The 24,795-nt window shown below is 30.2% G+C and overlaps 1 protein-coding gene across 1 annotated transcript in view; it reads right to left on the bottom strand.

The window, feature by feature from the left end:
- The window catches only part of mgl (low-density lipoprotein receptor-related protein megalin), a 230,767-nt gene that overhangs the window by 95,399 nt on the left and 110,573 nt on the right, over positions 1-24,795 (bottom strand). Inside the window, exons 14-28 of the mRNA XM_085814066.1 lie at positions 22,666-22,806; positions 21,004-21,213; positions 19,398-19,593; positions 17,984-18,237; positions 14,386-14,535; positions 13,955-14,248; positions 11,205-11,318; positions 10,048-10,167; positions 6,743-6,982; positions 5,882-6,016; positions 4,812-4,937; positions 4,162-4,293; positions 2,238-2,357; positions 1,840-1,965; positions 162-364 (exon numbers count right to left, since the gene is read on the bottom strand). Of these exons, the coding sequence (XP_085670192.1) occupies positions 162-364; positions 1,840-1,965; positions 2,238-2,357; positions 4,162-4,293; positions 4,812-4,937; positions 5,882-6,016; positions 6,743-6,982; positions 10,048-10,167; positions 11,205-11,318; positions 13,955-14,248; positions 14,386-14,535; positions 17,984-18,237; positions 19,398-19,593; positions 21,004-21,213; positions 22,666-22,806 (2,561 nt within the window). The remainder of the gene's footprint in view (positions 1-161; positions 365-1,839; positions 1,966-2,237; positions 2,358-4,161; positions 4,294-4,811; positions 4,938-5,881; positions 6,017-6,742; positions 6,983-10,047; positions 10,168-11,204; positions 11,319-13,954; positions 14,249-14,385; positions 14,536-17,983; positions 18,238-19,397; positions 19,594-21,003; positions 21,214-22,665; positions 22,807-24,795) is intronic.

A 24,795-nucleotide genomic window follows, 5' to 3' on the forward strand; every position in this document is an offset into this window, starting at 1 on the left:
TCTTTAACTGGCCTAATTGAATGCCATAACAAATTTAGTTATTCCATTTGATAATATTAAACAGTATTAATCAATTACTAGTAAATAAATTTATCATGATGTTTTGATAAGAATATCTATAAATAAAGTTTTATTGAATCAGAATGAGAGAGCTTTCTTACCACTTCGGGCTCACCACCTTTGGTTAGACGGAATATCTTTTTAAGAACCATGTCAGACCAATAAATAGTACCAGTTGCCATTTCTGAAGCAGTAGCTACAACATTTTCCACTCTGACTGGAACTCTTTCTAATGTAGTTGTGTTTAAATTGGCAACCAAAATCGAACGACGATTAGAAATTACTAAAAAGGCACTGCTGGCATCTAGAAAATCAGAATTTAAAAAAAGAATCAGAATGATAAATTATACAAAACTGAAGTAAAAATTATGTTAATTTGCAAGCTGCTACTGCCTATGAGCTTTATTTTCTTATACTTCATTTTTACTCCTTAGACTTATTTTAAAAATTTGAATATTACCATGAGAAAAGTAACTCTGATTCTGAGATAATCAGACAAATGAAATAAAGTGCTAGAATACATCTAACAATATTTATCTATAACATCAAACAATATTTATTTATATCATATATATTTATATCATATATACAGTTTAACAATTAACAGAACTTAATCAGATTTAATAAAAAAAATTACCTATTTACCATTAGATAATGATTCAACATTTCTTGCTGAAATCAAAATCAGGATATGATTTTTCTAATAACTGCAACTTTATCTGAGTTTACCCGTTTTAAAATACCTTATCTAACATTCACTACCATATATTACATAATTTCTTTCTTAAGTACTGATAATGCAACATTTCTAAAAATGATAAAAATGCATGGAAACAATATTGATGATCATGCAAAAAACAAAGTATTTATTGTATCAATTCTAGGAGACAGCATGCCAGTAGAAATGCTTATAGGAAAAAAGTGCATTTTAGAATCAAAGAAATATGATATATTAAATATAGCATTATGTCTCGAATTCATCAAAGCTAATAAATACAGAAGATTTCATGAAAGAATTTTATGTTTTTAAAAGGTCCTCATAAAGCAAAAATTCCTTAAAAATATTCATCTTTCTTTAATAGGCTAGATATAAAATACTTCTTTAAATAAAAATTTACGTCACTTGATATGTCAATTAGTAAAATATTCATTACACTTTGGACTGGTTAAAAATAAAAAGTCCCTTTTTCACATAAAGTACATATAAATATTTTCAAAAGGCCATTCACAAATTTAATAACGAATGCTATTTTATCCAAGAAGAAATCATCATTTCTCTAAATTTGAAAGTGTACGTATCAAAATTTAGTTTCAAGCTAAGATTATCACATTTTATGAATTAAGTGACCAGTAGCCAAGCAATAACCAATACAGATATATAAATCCTAAAGTGGATGCTTATTGCCAATAATTTGCATATCAATTTGCAAACATTTGTTCTGCCTCAGTCATATATCTCATGCACTAATCACATTGGGCTAAAACCCTACACATATTTCACACTGAAAAGTTCACAACTCGGTTTATACTTCACGGTCACTAACAATTCCTAATTTTTTACATTTGATTAGAAAAAATTAGATAGCATTAGAGATTTTAATGGCAAATTTGATTTAGGGGAAATAAATTACTGTTACATTTTGTAAAAAAGCTAACAGTAATAAAATTTTTATGACAGTTTTCATGAAAATTATGAGATCTTATACGGATACCGTATTTTTTTTGCTAAATTGATAAGATATTCTAAGTGGTGAACGTATTTTCTAATTAAACACTTACTTATTGCTTTACAAGTGTGACGATCTGTTGTAAGCGTATAACCATCTTTGCACTGGCACTTAAATGAACCTTTAGTGTTGATGCACTGCTGACTGCAAGCTCCGGGAGTGGCACATTCATCAACATCTGGAAATTATTCATACAAAATTACAAGACATGAAAAAATCTACACATAAAATAGATCACGACTGCAATATTACTATGCTAACGGCTCAGTTTTCTAGTACAATGGATACAGTTTTTTAATAACAGGTAAATTTTTTGTGTGCAAGACACTACATAAGGGTACAGCACTGGCATTGTACCTATTTAAAGGTATCAGATAATTTTTTAGCACTGACACTACACTGATCTATACCTATTTATAGAAACAACATAAAAAACTAATGGAAATTTACCAATACAGGTTTTTGAATCATTCAGCACTTTTCCAAGTGGACATATACAGATAGGACCCAAAGGAGTTTCAGAACAATTATGAGTGCAACCCATGTTTTTTGTTGAGCAGGTTTCCAATGCTTAAGAAAGGGGAAAAAAAAAAGGAATCAAATACATAATAAAAAATAAAAAGAAGAATTAGCCAACATTTTTTATTGGAAGTAAGCTTTAGCAGCATCAATCAGTTACATCTTAAATATTTAAAAATGTCCGACGCAAAAATGGTTTGCACTGACAGTTATAATGTTTGCTTATACAACATAAATTGAGATAACAAGGTAAAAATGATTTTAAACATTAACACGTAAAGATTTCCTTTTTATTAACTTCAAACCTTAAAATTATATTTGTAGAAAAGAAAATATTTTGTCACTGCTCTTCAACAGTTGAAATAAATATATAAATTTAAAAAAAAAAAAAAAAAAAAAAAAAAAAAAGCACAATGCTTATGACAGCTACAATAATGATTTGAAGTTAGTGCAGAATTTTGCGAATTTAGTTTTAGTTGCACTCAAACCAGAAACTTAAATGTAAAGAATGTAAAACATCTTTTCCCCGAGTACAGGGAGACATATTTTATCAAATCTTAACAAATGGAGATTTCTTTTATCAAATAAATGATTAATATATATATATAGAGAGAGAGAGAGAGACATGTATTATTAAAATAAAGATATATCTATAGCAATATTTATTCTGATACAGTAAAGTTAAGAAACAACAAAAATTTTTAATTCACATAGTAAAACTTAATTAAAAATTAATGTAAATTAAAAATGTATTAATTAAAAATTAATGTAAGAAACTGAATACCTCTCTATTAGATGAAAGACAGAACAAAACAAATAGCAATATATACTAAATTTAATACAGGAAAAAGATGACAGAAGTAAACGGTAATAACCAATTTCATAGATTAGGAATAATTTTATTATGCCACTAGTGACGGCTTATTATTCAAAATAACTGATACAGTCATACATAGTTTTACATAAAAAATTTAAGTACTAACACAGTTTATCCACTTTTGAAATTCACATACTTTTAACTCTCCAAGCATTACACATTTGGTTATCAAACCCTAGCACTCTTTAAAATATCATGAATAAGTGATATTTTCTTGATTACATTTCTAAAGTGATCCTCTCACTTTGTACATTATCTTCCAATATACATTTAACCTGAAATCAGATCTAGCACCATTTGGCCAAAATTTTTGGGTGTAGTGAATTCAAAAGGCGGAATTTTATATGCCTTCTATTGGCCTATCTATATTTATGTGGAATCTTACATCCATACCTCTTACAGGGTTAAAGACAAAAAAAAAAAAAAAAAAATAATAATAATAATAATAATAATAATAATAATAATTACTAAATATTTTTGCAGATAATGTTAGCCTCACTGGCTACTTAAGGAAATTGAATTATTTTAAAATTATGGAAAATATATCCTTAGGTTGAGGCTGGTTTTACAGAAGCACTGTGTGTTTTGAGGTACAAAAACATGAGTACCTCTTCTGCGAGAAGTAGACAGGACAAACATGAAAAAACACAATCCTATGCCTACGCAGATTTCTCATGAAATCAACATTAGTTTAATGCTGCTTTCTGACTTATTTTCAATTTGGAAATAATATCCTTTTTCTGCAGCATCAATTGAATTATACAGTCCATAGAGCCATATACTATCTAAATTATAATTTTTTGATGCATCATGTGTGAAAAATTTAATGACTTTCTATTATTTTACTCTAGTTAAACTGGAATTAATTGTAATTAGATGCTTTCTTTCTTGGTACAAACTGTGCAGTTATATATTACTGTAATTCCAATAAAAATGTATAAATATAAAAATTTTTTATATAAATTAATACAAACTTACTGCAACCAGGTCCTTCATCAGCATCATTTGGGCAATCAGGTTTTTTATCACAGACATTAGATAAAGGAATACAACGACCAGTAACATCAGGACAAGGCCATTGTCCAGAAGGACATCCTTCTACAACTGGGCCTGTAAGTTCACAAATAAATGACAAAATGGCGAGAAAAAGGTATATGAGATTTTAAATAAGTCTTTTAAAATTTTACTTAAAATAAGTTATATGATTAGAGAAATCAAAAAAGTAAATCACAGAAAAAATTATATTTTGGAGCTGTAGCTACCATAAAGGTACAAAGGCATAAGGAAACTATGGTAACTATGGTACTAACCATTTTATTAGTATAGTACCATTTTATTTCTTAATGGTAGTAGGGAGGGATAACTATGAAAAAGCCCTTTTAAAAGTACTCTCATAATAAATCAAGCAGGAAATTAAGATTTCACATTCTTGGCTAACTAAAAACTAACGAAACATTAAAAAAAGTTAGACTAACACTAATTTGGTTTATATCATGGATTTGGAACTTTTTAAGTGGGTATTTTAAACAAAAATATTTTAAATGTGTGTTATAGAATACATTATTCAAAAATTACTTAAATATGTCTTTTACAGCACATTAATGTAGAGATATGATCAATAAATATACCACAAGCATGTCTATGGTCTTCATCAGAGCCATCACCACAATCATCAGCTCCATCACAGATCCAAGACTTGAATACACAACGTGTGTTATTACACTTAAAGTGGTTAGATGGACATTCAATTTCACCTGCAGTATCAAAATTTAAACTGTTAGCAGGTTAATGAAAAATAAAATACACATTTCATACGACAAAGATATTCCCTTAAACAATTTTATTTGAAAAATTGCTAATTAAATAGCATATGTGGGAGAAATGCAACAAAATACTTTTTACTGGAATAAAACCAAATAACTTGAAAACAAATTTGAAAGGTTTCAGATTTTAACAGTAGCCTAAAAGCTACTGTGCTACTTTTTATGTTTTCGCTGAGCTTGCAGTCTACCAGTCTGGCTGTTACACTAACTCCTACAACACCACATTTATTGTTGTTGTTGTTGTCTTTTTAGCTTTATTATTAAGCATCATTTTCTTCGCATTTATGCCATATGCAATTCATCAGCAGTAAAAATGGCATAACTTTGGAATTTTTTATACACAGTCTCACATGCTGGAAACAAACATGTTCACTGCTCGCTCTGAAATCATCGAGTTTGTTAATAAAAATTCATTTAAGTTTTACAAAATATGAAATAGATACTAAAAGAAATTCAAAATTTAAAATTCCGGCCTCCAGATGCCCATGTTTGAGTGGAGAAATGAATTATTAAAAATTCGGTGGCTCCAGATACTGTTGTTTCTTCACAATGAGAGAAACCTATATATATTCATGCAGATTCCTCATTATTTAATTTCTTTATAATACAAGGAGATAATATTTGGTGGCAACAATTTGAAAAGTGATACAACACAGTTAAGTGTTTTGACACAAAATGCTGTTTTGAAACTAATAAAGGATAATACGAAATGGAAAGTTTAACAAACAAGATTAAATAATGTTATCAACCAGGGCAGTAAAATAAATTTTAAAAACTTCTCTTAATACTATTTTTATATATTATAAGACTTCTAATAGAAAGGATATTATGTCAAACATATGTTAAATGACAGGAAAGAAAACATATCCATTTACCACATGAACTTGGCTCGTCACTGCCATCTTCACAATCAGAATTGCCATCACAATACCAAGATTTAGGAATGCAAATTCTAGATGTTCTGCACTGGAATGTTTTTTCAGGTTCGCATTGGTCAGGTGCTCTTGACGCTAGAAACAGAAATGGTTCATTCCACATTAAAACAATCATGCAGTAAACCATGCAATCAAACAAAACAAAATACAGTAACATGCTGGCAGTTAACAAAATGTATGACTTAATTACAGCAATATTTAAATGCTTAACAAACATATTCATTTGTATATGTTAAGACTCATATTCAGATATTTATACAAATGAAAACCAGCTAATTTCAAATTTAATGTACTAAATCAAAATTTTCCTTGCTTACATTAATGCTCTTATCGAACAGGAATGTCACAGACTGATGCTTATCATATGCTAAAAACTTTCCTATTAAACAAAAATTTTGAGCAAAGTTTATAAATTATTTCAGTAAATAAAATTAATTTTTTCTGGTGCATATATTAAACGGCAAATAATATACAGCTAATGACTATGTTATTTATTAATCATATTTATCACCAATTTGAGACTTAATACTAATTCCTTGGAGATTTTGGAAATAAAACCAGACTTTTATAAAACATATACCCCAGTACAGAATGAATAATGCAAATTTTTCATACCTCCAACACACATACAGCTGAAGACTAATGGTACTTTTCATTATTTTTATGTTAAAGAGATTTCTAAGTATCTAATATCCATTTTATTAAACAACTTTATTCCTGCATAACAAAATTTCACAGCATAACAATTATCAGAAATTCCTGGTTAATAATCATCATGCATAATAATGAATATTTACTTACGACAGTTTTGTTCATCTGAACCATCTTGACAGTCTGAAACACCATCACAATGATAACTTTCATGTATGCATTGCTTCTGATTTGCACACTGAAATTGTGAAGATGTACAAGTAATTGGAGGGCAGTTCTGTTCATCTGCATGATCAAAACAATCATTGTCTCCATCACAAACCCAGTTCTGAGGTATGCAGTGTCCAGACCCTGGACATGTAAACTGATAGTATGCACAGGTTTTTTCAGCTAAAACAAGAGAGAAACATTATATATTAAAAGAAAGTAAGTTTTTAAAAGAAATATTACTGTGGGCTTTTGACAGTATGAGTATAAAATGCATCTAAATTTACAGTTTTAAAATTTAACTCTGAAATTTCAGAATCTTTACTATCAACACCTTCTTCTCCCAGAATTAGGAATTAGTAACAATAAACATAATCTGAAATTAAGATAAAGCTAAATAATAAAAAAAAAAAAAAATCATTTTAAAACACGATAAATCTCAAAGTCTTTGTAGTCAGTGTTTCTATCTAAAGATCTGATGTACTTGATGCAAATTTTTAGTTGTTATCTCCCTTTAAGCTTGCTGACATTGCTACAATAATAAATTATGCAAGATTATGCATAGTTATTATACTAAGAGGTGCACATAATATCTTGTATCCACACAATCTTTCAGACCAATATGGATCTATCTCATGATTTTATTCAGCACTCTCAACTACAAGGAACTTTACAAAATCTTGTACAAATTAAATTTGCATTTACTATGTTTTAATCTGCTGGGACTTGCATATAATGAATGAATATAAGAAGCCTCAGTTATATATTTTGTAACAATTAATATTTTAGACTCTTAAATTATATGTCAAACATATTTATGCCAGATAAAAAGATTAGTCACTTTCAACTGTGCAAGATCATATGGTTTTTATAAATTTTCTTTAATTTTTTAATCGACTCTCAAATAAATACTGTACTTCAATTATCTGTAATGTATGCTTATTACAGGCTTATCAACAGAGCAGGACTGACAGTATGCCTTTTTTTGGGGGGAGTGTTTACTTCTAAAAACAGGGCATAGCATGCATGATTAATATGCAGATACGGGTGCTGCGTTAGACATGCTAAAGTGTGGATACCTAACTACTGTGTAGCTGTATCAGTGCATATTTACAAGCAGTGATAAATATTGCAATAAACTGTCACTCACCATCTGAAACACAGCCGGAAACTTAAGCTCCTTGTTTGTGCTTGCAGACAAAGTGAGTAATTAAGACTAATACGCAACACAAAGAAAATACCATTGATGTCTCATGCTTCATGACAGCAATTCACTGTGCACTCAGAGAAACATTTCTGCAGCAAGTCAGTATAGATATACAGAAAAAACTATTTCTGCAAAAAGTGAAAGGAACTGTATTCACAGCTGACTGCTTTGAAAGGAGCTCTTACTAACAGTTTTTCATAGAGTTGCACAGTAATAGTGGGTGATAGCCTTCAAGCACTGGAATCTTGATACACAAAAATGTAATGTTTTGCTTGTACAATGCAAGCAAAACATGATTCAATCAAGTCAATTAGTACATCATAAATTGCATGAAGTTTTAAAGAGGATTGCGTTCAAATTGGAAAAGGCTCTGGCAGTTTTTCAATTATGAGAAAAAAGTTCTTCCTTTGAGGTGAGGATGTATTTAAACTACAGAAATACAACTACAAATTTATTTCAATGAATCAATTCAAAAGTTAATACAAAATAACTATTTCAGTCTTCCAAGACAATAAAATAACTGTCATTTTCAGTGGATTGTATGCGATTTCGGTAATGAATATTCTGATATATTAATCTCATAAATTCCCATATTCAAGAATGAAATATGAGATACTTTTTTAAACAAGATGTCAAATGCTAAAACAGCTAATGAAAAATTTGAACCAAAATATTTAGGCAGAAAAATGAGGGAAAATTGATATTATCCACATCTGTAAACCAGTGGCATGAAGAAATGGACCTATTATCTCCCCCCCCTTTTTTAAGCAACTTACGATGAAGTTACCCATGAGATAACAGAAGAAAAATTTACTTTTAATCTATAACAAATCTCTACCGTCATATAAAATATTAGAAGAGGTGATCAATATTTTATTCTGTTAGCATAAAAAAAGTTGCAATAAAACTTTTAATAATTTTAGATAAATTATACGCTTAAACTAATGTTTACATCTGTATGCAAGGTATGATGTCACTAACATTCAAGAGACTTTACTCTCAGTTTAAACACCATCTCCAATTCAATTAATTTAACTGCTTTGACCTTAAAAAATCATTTTTATCTAACAAAATTTATAATTTTTCATTTAAAAGTAAAAAATGCTTGGATTTTTACTTCCACATACGAAGTACAGGAAGTAAAGTAATCACAAAGAATTCTGGATATCATATTTCAACAGAAAAATCCAATTGGACAGTTCCAAATGCATTCTGAATTTTTTTTTGGGGGGGGCATGATGTTAATATGTATGGACAAATTAGACTCTTTTTCCCACAACAGATTGTAAGTTGGACTTAAAATGGATTTCTCTATGGCATCTGTACATGCATACATATCTCCCATAACTCAAAAATGATTTCCACAGAACACTAACATTTCATATATGTGACTGCTATAACATTTAGCTGAGCAACTCCCTTTTTTATTGCAATTTTCAGTATACTCACACCCTTACCTGGCTTAAAAGTTCTTACCCAGCCTATATTTTTGCAAATGTTGGTTGTAGTCATATACTTACAGTTACAGATGTTTTTTAAATCACAAAAATATTCATGTTTGACAATGTTTTTTTAATTAATTTTGGACAAATAAAAAAAAATCTAACTTTTAATCTAGGTTCCCATATTTATATTTTAGATAGTTTTAGACAAAAATTGACCAGGATATTTAATTTTCAAATTTGCAATTTTTGATGTCACTTTCAATTTGTCTTGAAGGACCAAATAATTAAGTTCGAGTTATTCGAGGAAATAAGTTTGAATGAAATAAAGCAAAAAATTGAGTATAATTTAATAGGCCATACAAGGAAGTGGTGTCCACATCAGCTTTTGTTTTAAACATTTCACTAAGATACATTTTTCTTACATACTTAGTGAAAGGCAAACACTTAATTTTGTTCATTTCTTGCAAAGAAATTTTAAATTTTAGTTCTGAATGATATTACTAACAATACTTACTTTTAATTTACCATATATAGCACTTCTAAATTCAAAATGAAATTTATTTCAATAAAATACCGATATACAAAAATAAACATACTACAGAAATCTCCTTCATCTGATCCATCACCACAGTCGTTCTCTGAATCACATTTCCAAGATTTTGGAATACACCTTCCATTCTCACAAGGAAATTCAGTTGCTTCACATGTGACATTGACTGAAAGAGGGAATAATAATTATTAATTACAATATAGACTAATGTTAATGTACACTGATGGACCAAGCAAGAAAAGAAAAAAGTTTTTGTGTTCACAAATATAATTAACACACACAAAATAAATAAGAAAAGGGTGTTAGAATCTGTGATTTAAAAACTGAAATTAAAGCAGTGATAAACATAAAATGTAATGTAGCCAAACCTATGAGAGGTTGAGGAAAATATTAGAAACACATAGAAGTCAATTGCCTCAATAAATCTAAATATTAATATAAAATACTTTAGAAAGAATAATAATTATTAATTACCAGACAGAGTAATGCTAACATACATTGATGGATTAAATATTATTAAACAAATGCTATAAGCTTTCCAATACGTTTTAACAATACAGCCCATATCATTTAACGCAAATTACTCGTTCAGCAGCAATCATGTCTTTGTCTGGAGTTACACATTCAGTTGAATCAGTTTTAATGATGGATCAAATATTCGTCACATAAGAAAACATAATCATGACAAAGACGTGTTCAGAATGCCATTCACAGACTTTAAATTTCAGAAATAAATACAGTTCCAGTTTTGCAATTAAAATTGCAGAAAATTTAAATAGAGTATTAAATAAAAATGTAAATTAAAAATTGTATTTCTAGTATTTAGATAGTTAATTGGCTTGAATTTCTATTTTGTTTCTATATTTATTCCACTTCACATTTTCAAACATTATTAATTTTATAGTCAAATTTTTTGATACCAATTTTACAAAAAAAAAAAAAAAAAAAAAAAAAAAAAAAAAAAAATTCAGTACATATTGTGCAAGTGCAAATAAATGCAGCAATTATAAATTTATGAAATACAATTTATGTATTAAATGTTTATATGCAGTAAATACTTCTATATATTAACAGATATAAATATGGAGGGAAGAAAGAAAGAATCAAGTACCTTTTTTATCAACACATAAATTACATTTTAAGCTGCCATGTTGAGAAAATGTGTAACATAATAAAAATAAAAGTAGTGAAAATTCAACTTACCACATCCCATTTCATCTGAATAGTCACCACAATCGTTATCTGAATCACATCGGAAGGATTGAGGTATGCAACGTCCCCCACTGCATGTAAAATCTCGAGGTCCACAGGTGCTTTCTATGAAAAGTAATAAACTAAATTTAAAAATGCATTAATAGAAAACATCTGAAAAAAATTGAAATTTGAAAAATGACACAAAACAATAAAGTTGCAAAGATATCGATCTTTGCTTTGACAGAATTTCTAACTACAGTCAAAAGTCGTTAATTCGGACACCCATAATTCAGAATGATCTATAATCCGGACCTCAAAACTAAAAACGTTCTGCGCATGCGCCGCGTTGACACATGCGCATAGGCTTTACGCGTGCACGTAAGACATTTTACGACTGCGCATATGAGTGTGCGCAAGTGCAGAATACGTTTTCGCGTGCGCGTTTTATGTATTATGGATGTATAAGCTAAATAATTATCTATTTCAGTTAATGTTGATGATTGCGTTGTTCCTTAATTTTCGAATTGGATCCGGCTCATTATTTTTTGCAGACTGTAAGAGCAATTTTATAAAAGTAAGTTTAAACTTTCGATTATATCAAATAGAATTTCCGATATATATTTATTAATATGTAAAGGATGTAAAGCGAAAGTCTGTTTTGAAATCCGAAATCTGTTTATCAATTTCACGCTGCTCGGCGGGGGGAACGGCGCGGCGGGCGCGTAATGAATTGGAAGTTGATCTGTCAGCACTATCCTTATCTTCAGGGCAGATGTTTTTATTTTATTTGGCTTATAATTCCTTATCAAATGTAGTATTTCATGTCGATGTGCTCCGTCTTTAATATCATTTAAAACAAGTTCCTCGTCATTATAATTCGCTTCCGATAGCGAAGAAAGTGACAGAGGTTATTGAAAACGAAAAAATTTCGATTGACAAATTAGTCAGTATTCTCGACACAGCAATTATAGGACTTGAACAGCGGAACTTTGTAACTGAACAAGAAATTATGTCTGTTTAATAGAATTAAAGAGAAAGTATTATCACATGAAACGAAGCAAAACTTAAACAACTTACATTGAAAAAATGTTTAATAAAGTAAACAAATAAATATTAAGCTTTTTCTTTTTGCAAATTTTGATACCCTTTAGATCATAATTGTTCTTTATTTCATAAATTACGGTTTCATACTTTTAATTTTAGAATTTCTGTATGCCATCTTACGAGATTTAAACTGATGATCTATAATCCGGAAAAATCGATAATCCGGAATCGCCGAAGTCCCGACGAGTCCGGATTAATGAGTTTTGACTGTACTATATATTTGATTACTGATGTTTATTGATTCACATAAGCTTTATTTCTTTAAATTAATATTTGAGTTTTAAAAGCCTAATGAAATTTTTTTTTTTTTTTTCATTAGAAAATAATATACTGTTACGAAATGAACAGGCGCGGTAAGACGGCTTTCCTGCAAAGCAGTTTAGGGTTGCCGTAAAATGGCAAGTGGAGGCAGGTTTGCCACATTTGGCGAGAAATCACCCATTTGGAGAAGAAATTGGCGACATGCCATGGAAGGACAGAGAACCTTCTCAAACGAATTCTTACAGGTTTAGCCCAGAATGTTCTCAAACACAAGCCGGAAGTTATATAAACCCTGCTGGTCTGCAGTCAATTAGTGTGAGTGCCACATCTAGAGGGCGAGATAGTTAGTATTGAGAGACTGCCTCGTCGAGAGGGCGAGTTAGTGAGTGCCCCGCATAGAGTGCGAGATAGTATCGAGTTGGTGTCTCGTCTAGCAATTCAATTCCTGCGGAAGTGGGTCGTCAAGTGCATCGAAGGAGTCTCTTAGTGTATTGCGGTTAGTGCCTTGTCAAGAGAGTGTGTTGGGTCTCCTTGGCAGAGTGTGTCTGCCTTGTCGAGAGAGTGTGTATGAGGCACACACAAACTGGGTGTATGCCTCATAGTGCAGGTTTTGCAGACAAGGACTTGATTCTAAACACAGATACTTCTCCTTGTAAAGGACCGGATTCAATTCATGACCCTGGTGCAAACATCGGAAGTCTTGAGAGTATGTGGAGTTCCGAGAACGACCAAGCAGAGTTGGGAGCTGCACTCTAGTGCTTTGCCATGAAGCTGCCTCCACTGTGATAGCCTGATAACCTGGAGGATGTATCGCTGATCATGTCAGCGTGTTTATAGTAGTTCATCGACGACTGTAAAAATGTGTTTTGGAGCTGTCCTGACAATACTGGCCAATAAACTGTGTTTCGATACTTCATCAAGTTGTATTGTCATTATTCACTCCAAATTCTCACGAACCCCGTACGAATGCGAAAGAAAAAATTAACGTAACAACTGGTGTCAGAAAAAGGAAACGTAACAATACATTTACACAGTCACACAAGAGAAAACTGTAAACCTTATGAAAACAATATCCAAATGGATGGGATAATCAAAATTGAATGGGACAAATATCATCATCTCCATCACAAACCCATGTTTTTGGAATACATCTTTCATTATCACAAGTAAAGTCCCATGAGTTAGGACATGCTTGTATGGGTGGTTCATGCTGAATTCATAATTAGATGGACTTAGGTATTTCCTTATCAAAAACTCACTTTGTGATTTTATTTAAATACTCATCAAAAACAATGAAATCTTACATATTTTATTGGTAGCCTATCCAGTGTTTTGTGTTAAAAATTGAATATAAAAACTGTAATATCATGTTAAATATTCAAATATTATCTTACTTGTACAGTTTTGCATCTCATCTGAGTTATCCAGACAATCATCATCCCCATCACAAACCCACGTTTTTGGAATACATCTTTGATTATCACAAGTAAAGTCCCATGAGTTAGGACATGCTTGCACGGGTGGTTCTGCATCAGGGTCAGATTGACAAGTTCTGTTGTCGGCGGCTAAACGCTCTCCATATGGACAGCCACACTGAACTTGGAGATCAGGGCCTTGACTGTTGTTTGATGGAATTGGGAAACAAAATTTTTGGCAGTTACCATTATTGCTCCAACAAGGATGTCGATCTGGGTAAGGAAGAAAGAATCATAAGTATCATATATTCAGGTAAGACTGCATATGCTCATATCAAATACAGTTCTATGACTTCCAATTACAGAAAATTAAAATCATTGAGTGCACTTATTATTAAATTTATACTCACTATCAACTCTTTGGTTCTCTCGACTGAACACTTTAATTCCATATAATCTACTGCCTTCTTCTACACTAGCAACAATTTGTTCTCCAGCTCCACTCTCTTTATCCATTCTCAAGATGGCATCTAATCTCCAGTCAGTAACATATAAGTAATCTGAATAAAAGACAACAAAGAAATTGGTATATAATAAAAGGAAACATATTTCTCAGCAGAATTAAGAAAAGCAATGAATAAAACACAACTTATTATTCTTAAAAACATAGCAGTCATCAATAAATATTAACTTGTTACATCATTTCAGATGACAAATATTCAAAATGAATATTTAATAAACTATAACAATTGTCTTCTCTGAGCGGAAGAGTAAAATGGGAAGTCAAAAAGTGTGAAAAATTATACTTAATTTTTCTCTTGCTACCCTGAACCATCAAAATATTACATATGCACAAATAAAAATTGATGCTTTACTCTTCTGTAATTATTAAATATTACCTCTTTGTCCTCAAAAGCTAGTGTCTTCACTCAGTATATTGTAGCAGAAGTGACTGACTGTGTCCCTTCTGGAGTTTAAAGTGTTAATCGTAGTTTCAAAATTAGTTGAATTTCTGAATGTATTATAATACAATGGGATTAATGTCATTTTGGACACCAAACTTTAAAATAGCATTTGGACTTATGTATTTCACATTATTTTGTATTAAATATTGTTTCTGAGAACTTAAGCTTTTTATCAATCATTAAACCAACATTTATAATATCCATACACACTTAAAATAACTTTCAATATAAATTAATTACAAAAGAATTTTGATTAATAAAACTGAATGGATTAAGAAAATATTATTAATTTTATAATAGAATTGGAAATTTTAACGTTTTAAACTTTTTGTTGGGTTTTCAAAAAGAAACCTATCCTCAAAATTACAGAAATATGAATTCAGATCTCATATAAAATAGTGATTAAGAACTGTTGTATTACATATACTTCTTTGTGATTGGTTATATCAAGTTTATTTTTATATTTGAGGACAGCAGTTATTAATTTAAAAAGTTATCAATAGAAGCAAAAACACAATTCACTAAGAAAATCTCAACAGGGCAGCAAAAACAATTTCCATCAAGGATTTGTTAGCAGCAAACAGCATAGGTGTATTGATCACAATTCCAAGGGGTCCCTTGTTCTATGGGGCTTCGAAAACATTAATTTTTCAAACTCATACACATATCCTTATGAAAGAGGGTGCCCAGTTAATACTTAGGTAGATTTAAAAATTATCAGCCTCCCATATAAAAAATTGTTTGGCAATAAAGTCCTCTTACAGACATGTTGTGGCATTACTAAATGAAGAAATTCCAAAGTTTCACAAGAAAAACTGTATGCATTCTTTTTTAATTGTTTATTGAATGACATAATGCACTAGTCTGCTCTGTAATGTTCAGTGATTAAATTTTTGGTTAAAGGAGGACTTAATTTCAAAGAAATAAAACAACACTTGAAGCATGTCTATCTTGATTCACTTCTTTCTTATTCTGCAGTGAAAAACTGGATTAAACAATTTCACATGGACTGAGGAATCTGTAGAAATTGATTCCCATGAAGGTCAACCATCGAAGGCATTGACATCATAAAATATTTTATGATAATATTAAAAGTGAAGGAAACAGCAGCAAGATTGGATATGTATAAAACAATTTTGCACATTCTATATGAAAACTTTCACACAAACAAAGTCTATACACGATGAGCACCACAACATTATTTCCGTAATTCAAAAACAGCAGTGCTATTTTAAGGAATATGACCACCTCCCTTGTGATTACTAGCTACTGTAGAAAAGGATTTAATAATGATGATGGCATGAAAAGAGCAGTTATAAAACACTTTGGAGAAGAATATTTAGATTACTTTTACAGGGGAACACAGTTCTCATTGAATGAATGCATCTAGATGACCCGATTAAAATTTTCTCTCTTTCTTTCAGAAGTATATAAGGCTGGAAACTTTGGATTTACATAAATTAACCCACTAACAGCATAAAGGAACAAAAAAATTAATACCAATGAATATAATACTTCACTTTTTAAACATGAATATAATACTTCACTTTTATATTCAAAAAGTTTTCATAAACTTAAATTTTGCATACTGTGTAACTCTTAAAAGATATATACAATGTAACTTAAACCCTTAGTGGTACATTTGATGACTGAGTTTCAACTGTAGGGTTTCCCTTAGTTTGAATAGCCAATTATTCTGAATTTTGTTATCACTTCTGAACTCCTCAATTTCCCCTCGCATTTCCTTGCCAGGATGCAAATTAAGTTAAAGTGATGAAGAGTATTTCAACAGGCAAAACGAGAAAGTTAGCAGAGCGTGATTTCCCTAGCCTAGCACATGTTGTTATCCTGTCTTTCCTGCTGTTACTCTGAGTTGCTGATACACCTTCTAGCCATTTGGTTTAAGTCAGCCAGTGTAGGTTGCTGAGTCAGCCTATTAGTCTCAAGTAGTCTAGCACTATTCTTTGCCATTTAAATTTATTGTTAAATTATTCTTAAATTCCCACCACAGGTAGCCAGTGTTAGTGTGAACACGAAGCATGTGCATTTTTATTGAAGAGCTTAATCAAATAAATGGGCAATTTAAACCCTTTCCTCTGTGTACTATTTCCTCACATCTGTGCCCGAAGTCGCCTGGCTGAGTAAGATCTTTACCTTGCATGATAACTAAAAGAAGCAGATCTCAAACATCATGTACTTGTTTTGCCTAAGGATTTTGGGATATTATAGTTGAAGAGACATGAATAAATGAATTCTCAAATAATAAATAAATTAATAATAAAAAAGAAAATCTGAAAGTTTTCAGATTTTATACTATACAACCAAAAGGGTGGTTTATTTTAAAAAAAAAAGTTTCGTATGCTACCTTTTAGACTAAATATCATGCTGTTTGCACTTAAAACACTTAAAATTCAATTCAACAACAATATCACAAACTATTTAAAATCAGCAAAACAGCATATCTTTAGAATTTCTGATATGCAGTCTCGTGCGTTGGAGATAAAAATGTCCCTCCCCCAATACAGTGTTGCCATTGCTTGCTTTGAAATTGCTGAGTTTATTAATGAAAAATTCCTTTAAGTTTTACAAAATTTTAAATAGATACTAAAACAAATTTGAAATTCAAAATTCGGGCTTCCAAGTGCCTATGTTTGGTTGGAGGACTACATTATTCAAAATTTGATGGCTCTATGTACTGTTGGTTCTTCACAATGCAAGAAACATTCATGCAGATTCTTCATTATTAATTTCTTTAAATATATACTGTCTCACATATCAGCAAATTATATCCGTTCCAAATGCAAGAATTTTTTCAAATAAATCTCTGTACTCAAGGGGTTAAAATTCATAAACTTGTATACATCACGTGTAAATATGTTAACATAACATACACCAAAAGTACACATATGTTACATATCTCTGTTGCCTCTAAAAAGTTTAAATATAAAAATTAAATTAAAAGCTATATTTACATTCAATGTATGCATTTATTACATAAAAATTTCTTAATTTACTACGGAAAATAAAATATGCTAAAACATACCATGATGAATTACTAGTGAAAATGGATGTTTGATACGAGGTGAACTAATGGTTTTAACGTCAGTTCCATCCAAGTTTGCATGCTGGATATGATCTAAAAGAGCATCACACCAATATAAACGATCTTTCTGGAAATCAATTGCCAAACCATTAGGCCACCCAAGGAGAACTCCTCTAAATACCATTAAATTTGATCCATCTAGATATGCTCTAGATATATTTGCTGGACGATCCCATTCAGAGTAAAACACATACCTAAAACAAACAACGTATAGCAGATTAAATATACAGTCAAAAAGAGACAAATATATTTGCATATTTTGGGTGCAAATTTAAAGCTTTAAATATGAAGCACAAAATATTTGAGGTTTTAAACATTTTCAACGTTATAATGAAATTTATTCCTTACAAGCATTAAAATTTTAACTAGATAGTTTCACATTAAAATTTTAATTTTGGATTCAAATGCAAAAATAATATGATTTTAACATATAACTTGCAAATTAAGTTAGAATATCCATTTTACAGAAAGAAAGCAAATATATTCTGTGATTGAAAGGCATGGTATCAATTAAGTACAGCTATAATACAATAAGATTTTTAACAACACACATAGCTTTCATTTTAGTTTCTAACTGGCGGATAAAAGCTTAAAATTTTTTATAATAATTGAATATAAATTTTTAAAAATTCAGAAATTGAAATCCTCCCTTCAGGAAGGAAGTTGGAGCTGGTTATTTTGAAGATATCACATGCAGGATTTTACAACAGCGCAAAACTAATATTAATAATTGCATCACATCAAAAAGATGACAGATGCTTTAATGAAATGTAAATAAATATATGCTTCCCTTCTGTGTCATTGTGCAAGGTATAACAATTTTCTCTTTAATACCCTCTCAAGCTTTTCTTTACTTAAAAGCAATTAAAAAGATGTGTACTTTTCAGGGTAACTGATATTTTCCATAGAGTTAGATGTTCTAATTTCCTCTTTAATATCCTCTCAAGCCCAAAGGAATACTTCCCCCCCCCCTAAAGAAGCTTTCCTTTACTTAAAAGCAATTAAAAATATGTATACTTTTCAGGATAACTGATGTTTTCCATGCAGTTAGATGTTTTAACTTTCAAGATCTTTCAGATTATAAATGCTAAAACATTCAAGGTATAAACGTGTAAAACTAATTTTTTATTGAAACACTTGAAGTACACTTTTTTAAGCATTAAAATGCATACTTTTTAATTTAATGTACACAGCTACAACATTTCAGATGAAACTGAAACAACATTTCAATGACTATATACAAAAGAACTGGAAAATTAATATATAAGCAAATGCTTAAAACTTGAAGTTTTATCACAATCACTTTGAGAAATGGCTGCATTAAATAATGAACAACTGAATTTTTAACACATACCCTTTATTAGGATGTACAACAATAGCTCTAGGTCGTTTCAGATTTCTCAACAGTGTCCTACGATACTGAAAATTAACAGTACTTATAACATTTAAAGTTCCTTTACGGCTGTCAATATAGTACAAATTGTTAGACACCCAGTCCAATGCCAAACCTTCAACTCCTTCATTCTGAGATGCTAACACATTTGTCTGACCTATCAGAAAAATTATAGAAATGTAATTTAAATGCTTAATTATATTTGAACATCAATATCATTGAAAAAAAGCAGCTGAAATATCTGAATGTTTGAATCTATAAAGAATTTCACATTTATGATTTAAGACAGTAATAATTACATTGATACGATAATTGTTTCACTAACATACAAAAATATAGTGCTAAATTCTTCTTCACATTTATAGAAAAGTATTTTATCTAAAGTCATTTAAATTTAATCGCTGTAATAAAATACAAGTTAAAACATTCTACTTTGTAACTTAAGTCAACATTTTATTAATAACAAACATACTAGAAGATCTATTTAACACATATGTATTTTTCTCCAAAAGTTTCTGAAATAAATTCAAGGCATTTGAGAACTTGGGAACCTAGAATTTTGCAATTCAACATAATCCTGTAAATTGTTTATGCCTTTACCTCTCCTGTATTTAAAAAAATTCTTTTAAATTTTCTAAAAACATTTTTTTCTTTTTTTTGACTAAAGCAGTTTATTTCTATACATACCTATTTGCCTATTTTTAAAAACTGCTTTCTTAATTTTTGTACCAAATTTAATTTGAAGCAAACTTGAAATGGAAAATCTTATCTGTAAGCACTGGCACATGCAAATGATTTTACTCTTAATAAAAATTTAAATGCAACCTAATATTTTCAAAAAACAGAGAGAAAAAATTCTCCCATTTTGTTCATGAAACAAAAATTTTTCCGATTTCATTTCTTTAAATCTTTCTACTGACTTGCAAACAGACACAATTAAAAGATTCATACAACTTAAGCACAATATCTAGAAAATGCAATAATTAAATGGAAATTAAAAAAACTTTGCATATATTTTGTAAAATAAAATGCTGTGTCACGCATAATATTAAGGAGTGTAGCAATGGCACCAACAACAGAAGTGAATTAATTATATTATCAAGAAAGTAGATTTTCCAGAATCGTTCATTGGTTTATGATCAATAATAAGAAAATCATTTTAAGTAACATAGCTGCAAGTTCTCTTTAATACATAAGTGGAGAATTGCTGGTAGATCAGAGAACAGCCAAAGTTATATAAGAAGAATATATAAAAGTTAGTACCATATTCACAGGTTATACAAGGTTCATAAATGAACGTGAACACCTGTAGTTCATAAATTTATGATATAATGCAGAGGTTAAAGCACAATTCATTTCAGTTAATTTTGGGGTTGAGCTAATTTAAATTACCTCTATTATTAACTTATGAAAACTAGCATGTTATCATGAACATGACTTGTGGGTTACTTTGTGAAAAAGAAGAAAATTTCCCACCTTCATCTAGCATGAAAAATACTTCTGCATATATATCAAAATTTAAAAAATATGACTGAGTTTATAGTTATAAAACTAGCTCAGTACATACCAGTTCCATCAACTTTTATACGATAAATAACATCTAAAACGACATCAGAATAGTATATATATCCCTGTTGTGCATCGAAGTCCAGCCCTACAAATCTAGCACTTTTGGACACAATAGGTATCATTGCATCAGAGAAACCATTCACTACAGGATTTAGTAATACTCCTCGGATAAACTTTTGTTGAGCATACAGTAGAAACTCTTCAACCTCTATAAGTAAGAAAGCAAACTATGATTATAATTGGCAACGAACAAAATGTAAGTAATAAACTACAAGCAAAATGTGCAAGTCATATGTAGGTACAGATCTTATTACAATCTTGCATAAAAGTATTTTAAGAAAGGTTAATACCAACAATTAAATGGTATTTGTAAAAATATTAAATTTATAAAAATATAACATACAAATGCTATGTTTTACTTTAGCCAGGAAATAATAAGAATTCATGTTCTAGTCATGGCTGAAAATACTGCAGCGTAGATGATTGGCAATGCGTCAAAGTGGAATGATCCGATGGAATTTTAGAAGAAGCACGACCAGCTTGATAGTTAAACATCATTTATTTTTTAATGACAAATTTTTTAACACATATCTTCATAACAAATAGAAGAGTAGGGATGCTAAATGCATCCCACAATTTAATATATGCAATTGCATTTTAAGTAATGGCGAATAACCAGCAGAGGATGAGCAACATGTCGTCAGCAAGCAGGTGAAAAGAGAGAGACTGCACAGTTAGTAGCTATTTATAGTAGATAGGTGCATAAGTATAGCTAATCTGTGATTGGGTAATTTTGGATTTTGGTTCTATTTTTCAAGCAGCATTAATGTAAAATGGAAAGATCTTAAATTTTGGAGAATAGATGAATTTGGGGGAGGAACAGCAAATTTAGAATACTTAATTTTGAGGTCACTAGTCATTTGTTAGCACAGTCATCGTATTTTGTCATACCTTAGACATATATGTATGTGTAAAATATAAAAAATATGATGGCAAACAGGTACCTCTAATTAACTTTCCGCAATTTCAGGATCTTCCCCCTAGACCAGTACTTTCGAGAACATTCGAGCATATTATGTAGCCGCTTCTATAAATGAAGAATTCAGGCTATCTTGCATCAGAGACCGCTTTCTCCCCCTACTGCTGCTCTTCTCATCTGCCCTTTGTTCGAATACTATGACACAGTGAATTTAAAGTTAATCTTACTTAGTAAAGAATAATGATCTGCCGTTTGAACTGAATAAAGATACGGAGCTATAAATTTAAATCCTTCTGTATCGTCATTGGATGTCCCCTTACACACTGTAGCTACAATCAATGATCATGTTTTGGTTCTTCACGAATAAAGGTTTGTCAAGGCAAGACAAACTCAATCCCTTAAGAATCGCTTAACTTTCATGAAAATCATTGCAAAAAATAACCATTTTTTATGAAGAAAATTGAACAGGACATTACAAAATGAAATATGTGATTTAAATCATATACATAGGTGACAACCATTATCTAGTTTTACTAAAAAAGATCTCAAATAACCTGGCAATATCAAAGCTGTGAGACTCCTCAACTCATCATACTGATGTGCACAAGCAAGAACAGGTTTATAAAAATATTTATCACTAAAACTTTATAAAAAAATTAAAACAAAATAAGCATGGCATACTTTTGCAAGTCTTTTCATTGTGAGCTATTTCATAGCCTATATTACATACACATCGGTAACCAAGGCCAAAACTGTCTGCTGATCTTGTAAGTAAGCACATGTGCTGACATCCACCATTGCTGAAATAACAGGGATTTGGAACTGTAAGAAAGCAAAAATTATACTTTTACAGAACATAGGAAATAAACTTTAAAGAATGTATATTAATTAATTAAAAATTAAAATTTACCTTGTGTTTTTTAATGTAATAGAAATTTAGGTATGCACATATTTTGTTAGTAAAGGACAAACAAATACAGTGAAACTTTAGTTCGTGAATTCAATTCATTCCTGAAGGCCAGTCGTCATCCAAAATGCTCATAAACAAAAACTATTTTACCAGCAGGAATTAATGTAAAATGGATTAATCTGTTCCTAGACTACAGATGATGGCTTATTTAAAATTTACAACAGTATTTTAAGCAAAAGTTCCTAACACAAAATAAATCTGAAATCTAAGGCAGAAAAAATTACACAGCATTAAAAATACAAAAAAGTTGAAAATTTAACTTAATTACACTGTATTTATACAAAGGAGTTTGGACGGCATAAATGGAAGAGAGGTTATTGCTTGCCTGAGAATTCTCTTTCCATATAAATATCCAGTTATTTATGTTTCTGGAGGATTTAAAAAAAAAAAAAAAAAAAAAAAAAAACTCTTGTTAGAATCACTCAATTTTTTTTTGACAGAACACTGGATCTCCATTTCACTAAAAATTCATTCAAAGTGATTATCTGTTGCCTGCATTTGCATTTTGCACCTTACTATAACCTCCCCCCCCTTTTTTTTTTACAAATTTTGCGAATAAAAGAATTGAGATCATTTTCCCTTTCTTCTGAAGTCATTTCTTCCACAAACTTCTTTTTAAAGCTGTTTCTAAAGTTATTCCAGTTCTTTCTACTTGAGCTCATTTTTATAGTCCTCTATAGCAGTTCCTCTGCATTTTCATTGTTAATTTCCAAGCCCATGGGTTTCACTTAGAGATGCAACATTACAGTTACTAGCAAACAAACAAATAAAAAAAACATGCAGTGCTAAAATCCACAAAATTTCTAGCAGCAATACAATCTAGGTATAATTTATAATTCCCTCCAGGCCGAATTCATAGTCCTGTAAATCACTTGCTGTTACTCTTAGGCTTAAGAGTGATACAGTGAGTGAGAGTTAAGTGATAAAAATATTAAAGTGATGTTACTAGAAATGCCTTTGTATTAATTATGCAGCAGAGTTTACATCAAAACCAGGGCCAATCACAGTGTGTGTTGGGGGGGTAAGATGGTGCACAGCAATGGGGAGCCACATTTAATAGTAGTAGAATGATAATCAAACATATTAAATTTCTGTAAAAAAGGGCAGCCAATTTTAATTTGCACATGTTCCGCCAACGATTTAGGATCCACACTGATCAAGACACTCCTGAAAATTATTTGTTGCTCAAATGTATGTTCATTAACTTGAGACACCATTTGTCATCGTAGAAGTTTTGTTCAGCAAACTAGGAAAAAAGTTCTTCCAGGAACGTATTAAAAAAATTCAGATAAAAACATAATATAAATTTGACACATTAAAACTCACACCATATTCATTCTGGTGCAGATTATAATCAATTCTTTATTTATCTTCAATTTCATGTTAAAAACTTTCAAATAAATTAAAGCATGAATAACACATGCAATATAGGCAAAATTCCATAAAAATACTCACAATCATTAAATTATTTTTCACCACAATGAAATCACAATTTTGTTTCATGTCTAACAGGATGACATGCAACTGTGGTCATGAAATTAAAAACAAAATGCAATTCTAGTTAAAACTTTACATTATATACTGTTACCCTGTTTCTTTTAAAATTTGTAATATGGAGGAAAAGTTAGAATATTTATATGAATAATATACACAGCATTTCATAAATACTAAAGTATTTGGATGTATTTTTCCCTGAACTAGGTCAACATGTTCTACAATAATATTTTATCACAAGTATTTGTTAAGGATTAAAAATTGCACATTCTGACAAAGAATTAAATGGAACTTCCTTTCTTACCTTTTTAAAATTGGCAAAAAAATTCATATTATTATAAATTCAA

Source organism: Stegodyphus dumicola, chromosome 3, assembly GCF_044657685.1.
Source record: "Stegodyphus dumicola isolate Sdum_Otavi_A_Nest chromosome 3, ASM4465768v1".
NCBI lineage: Eukaryota > Metazoa > Arthropoda > Arachnida > Araneae > Eresidae > Stegodyphus > Stegodyphus dumicola.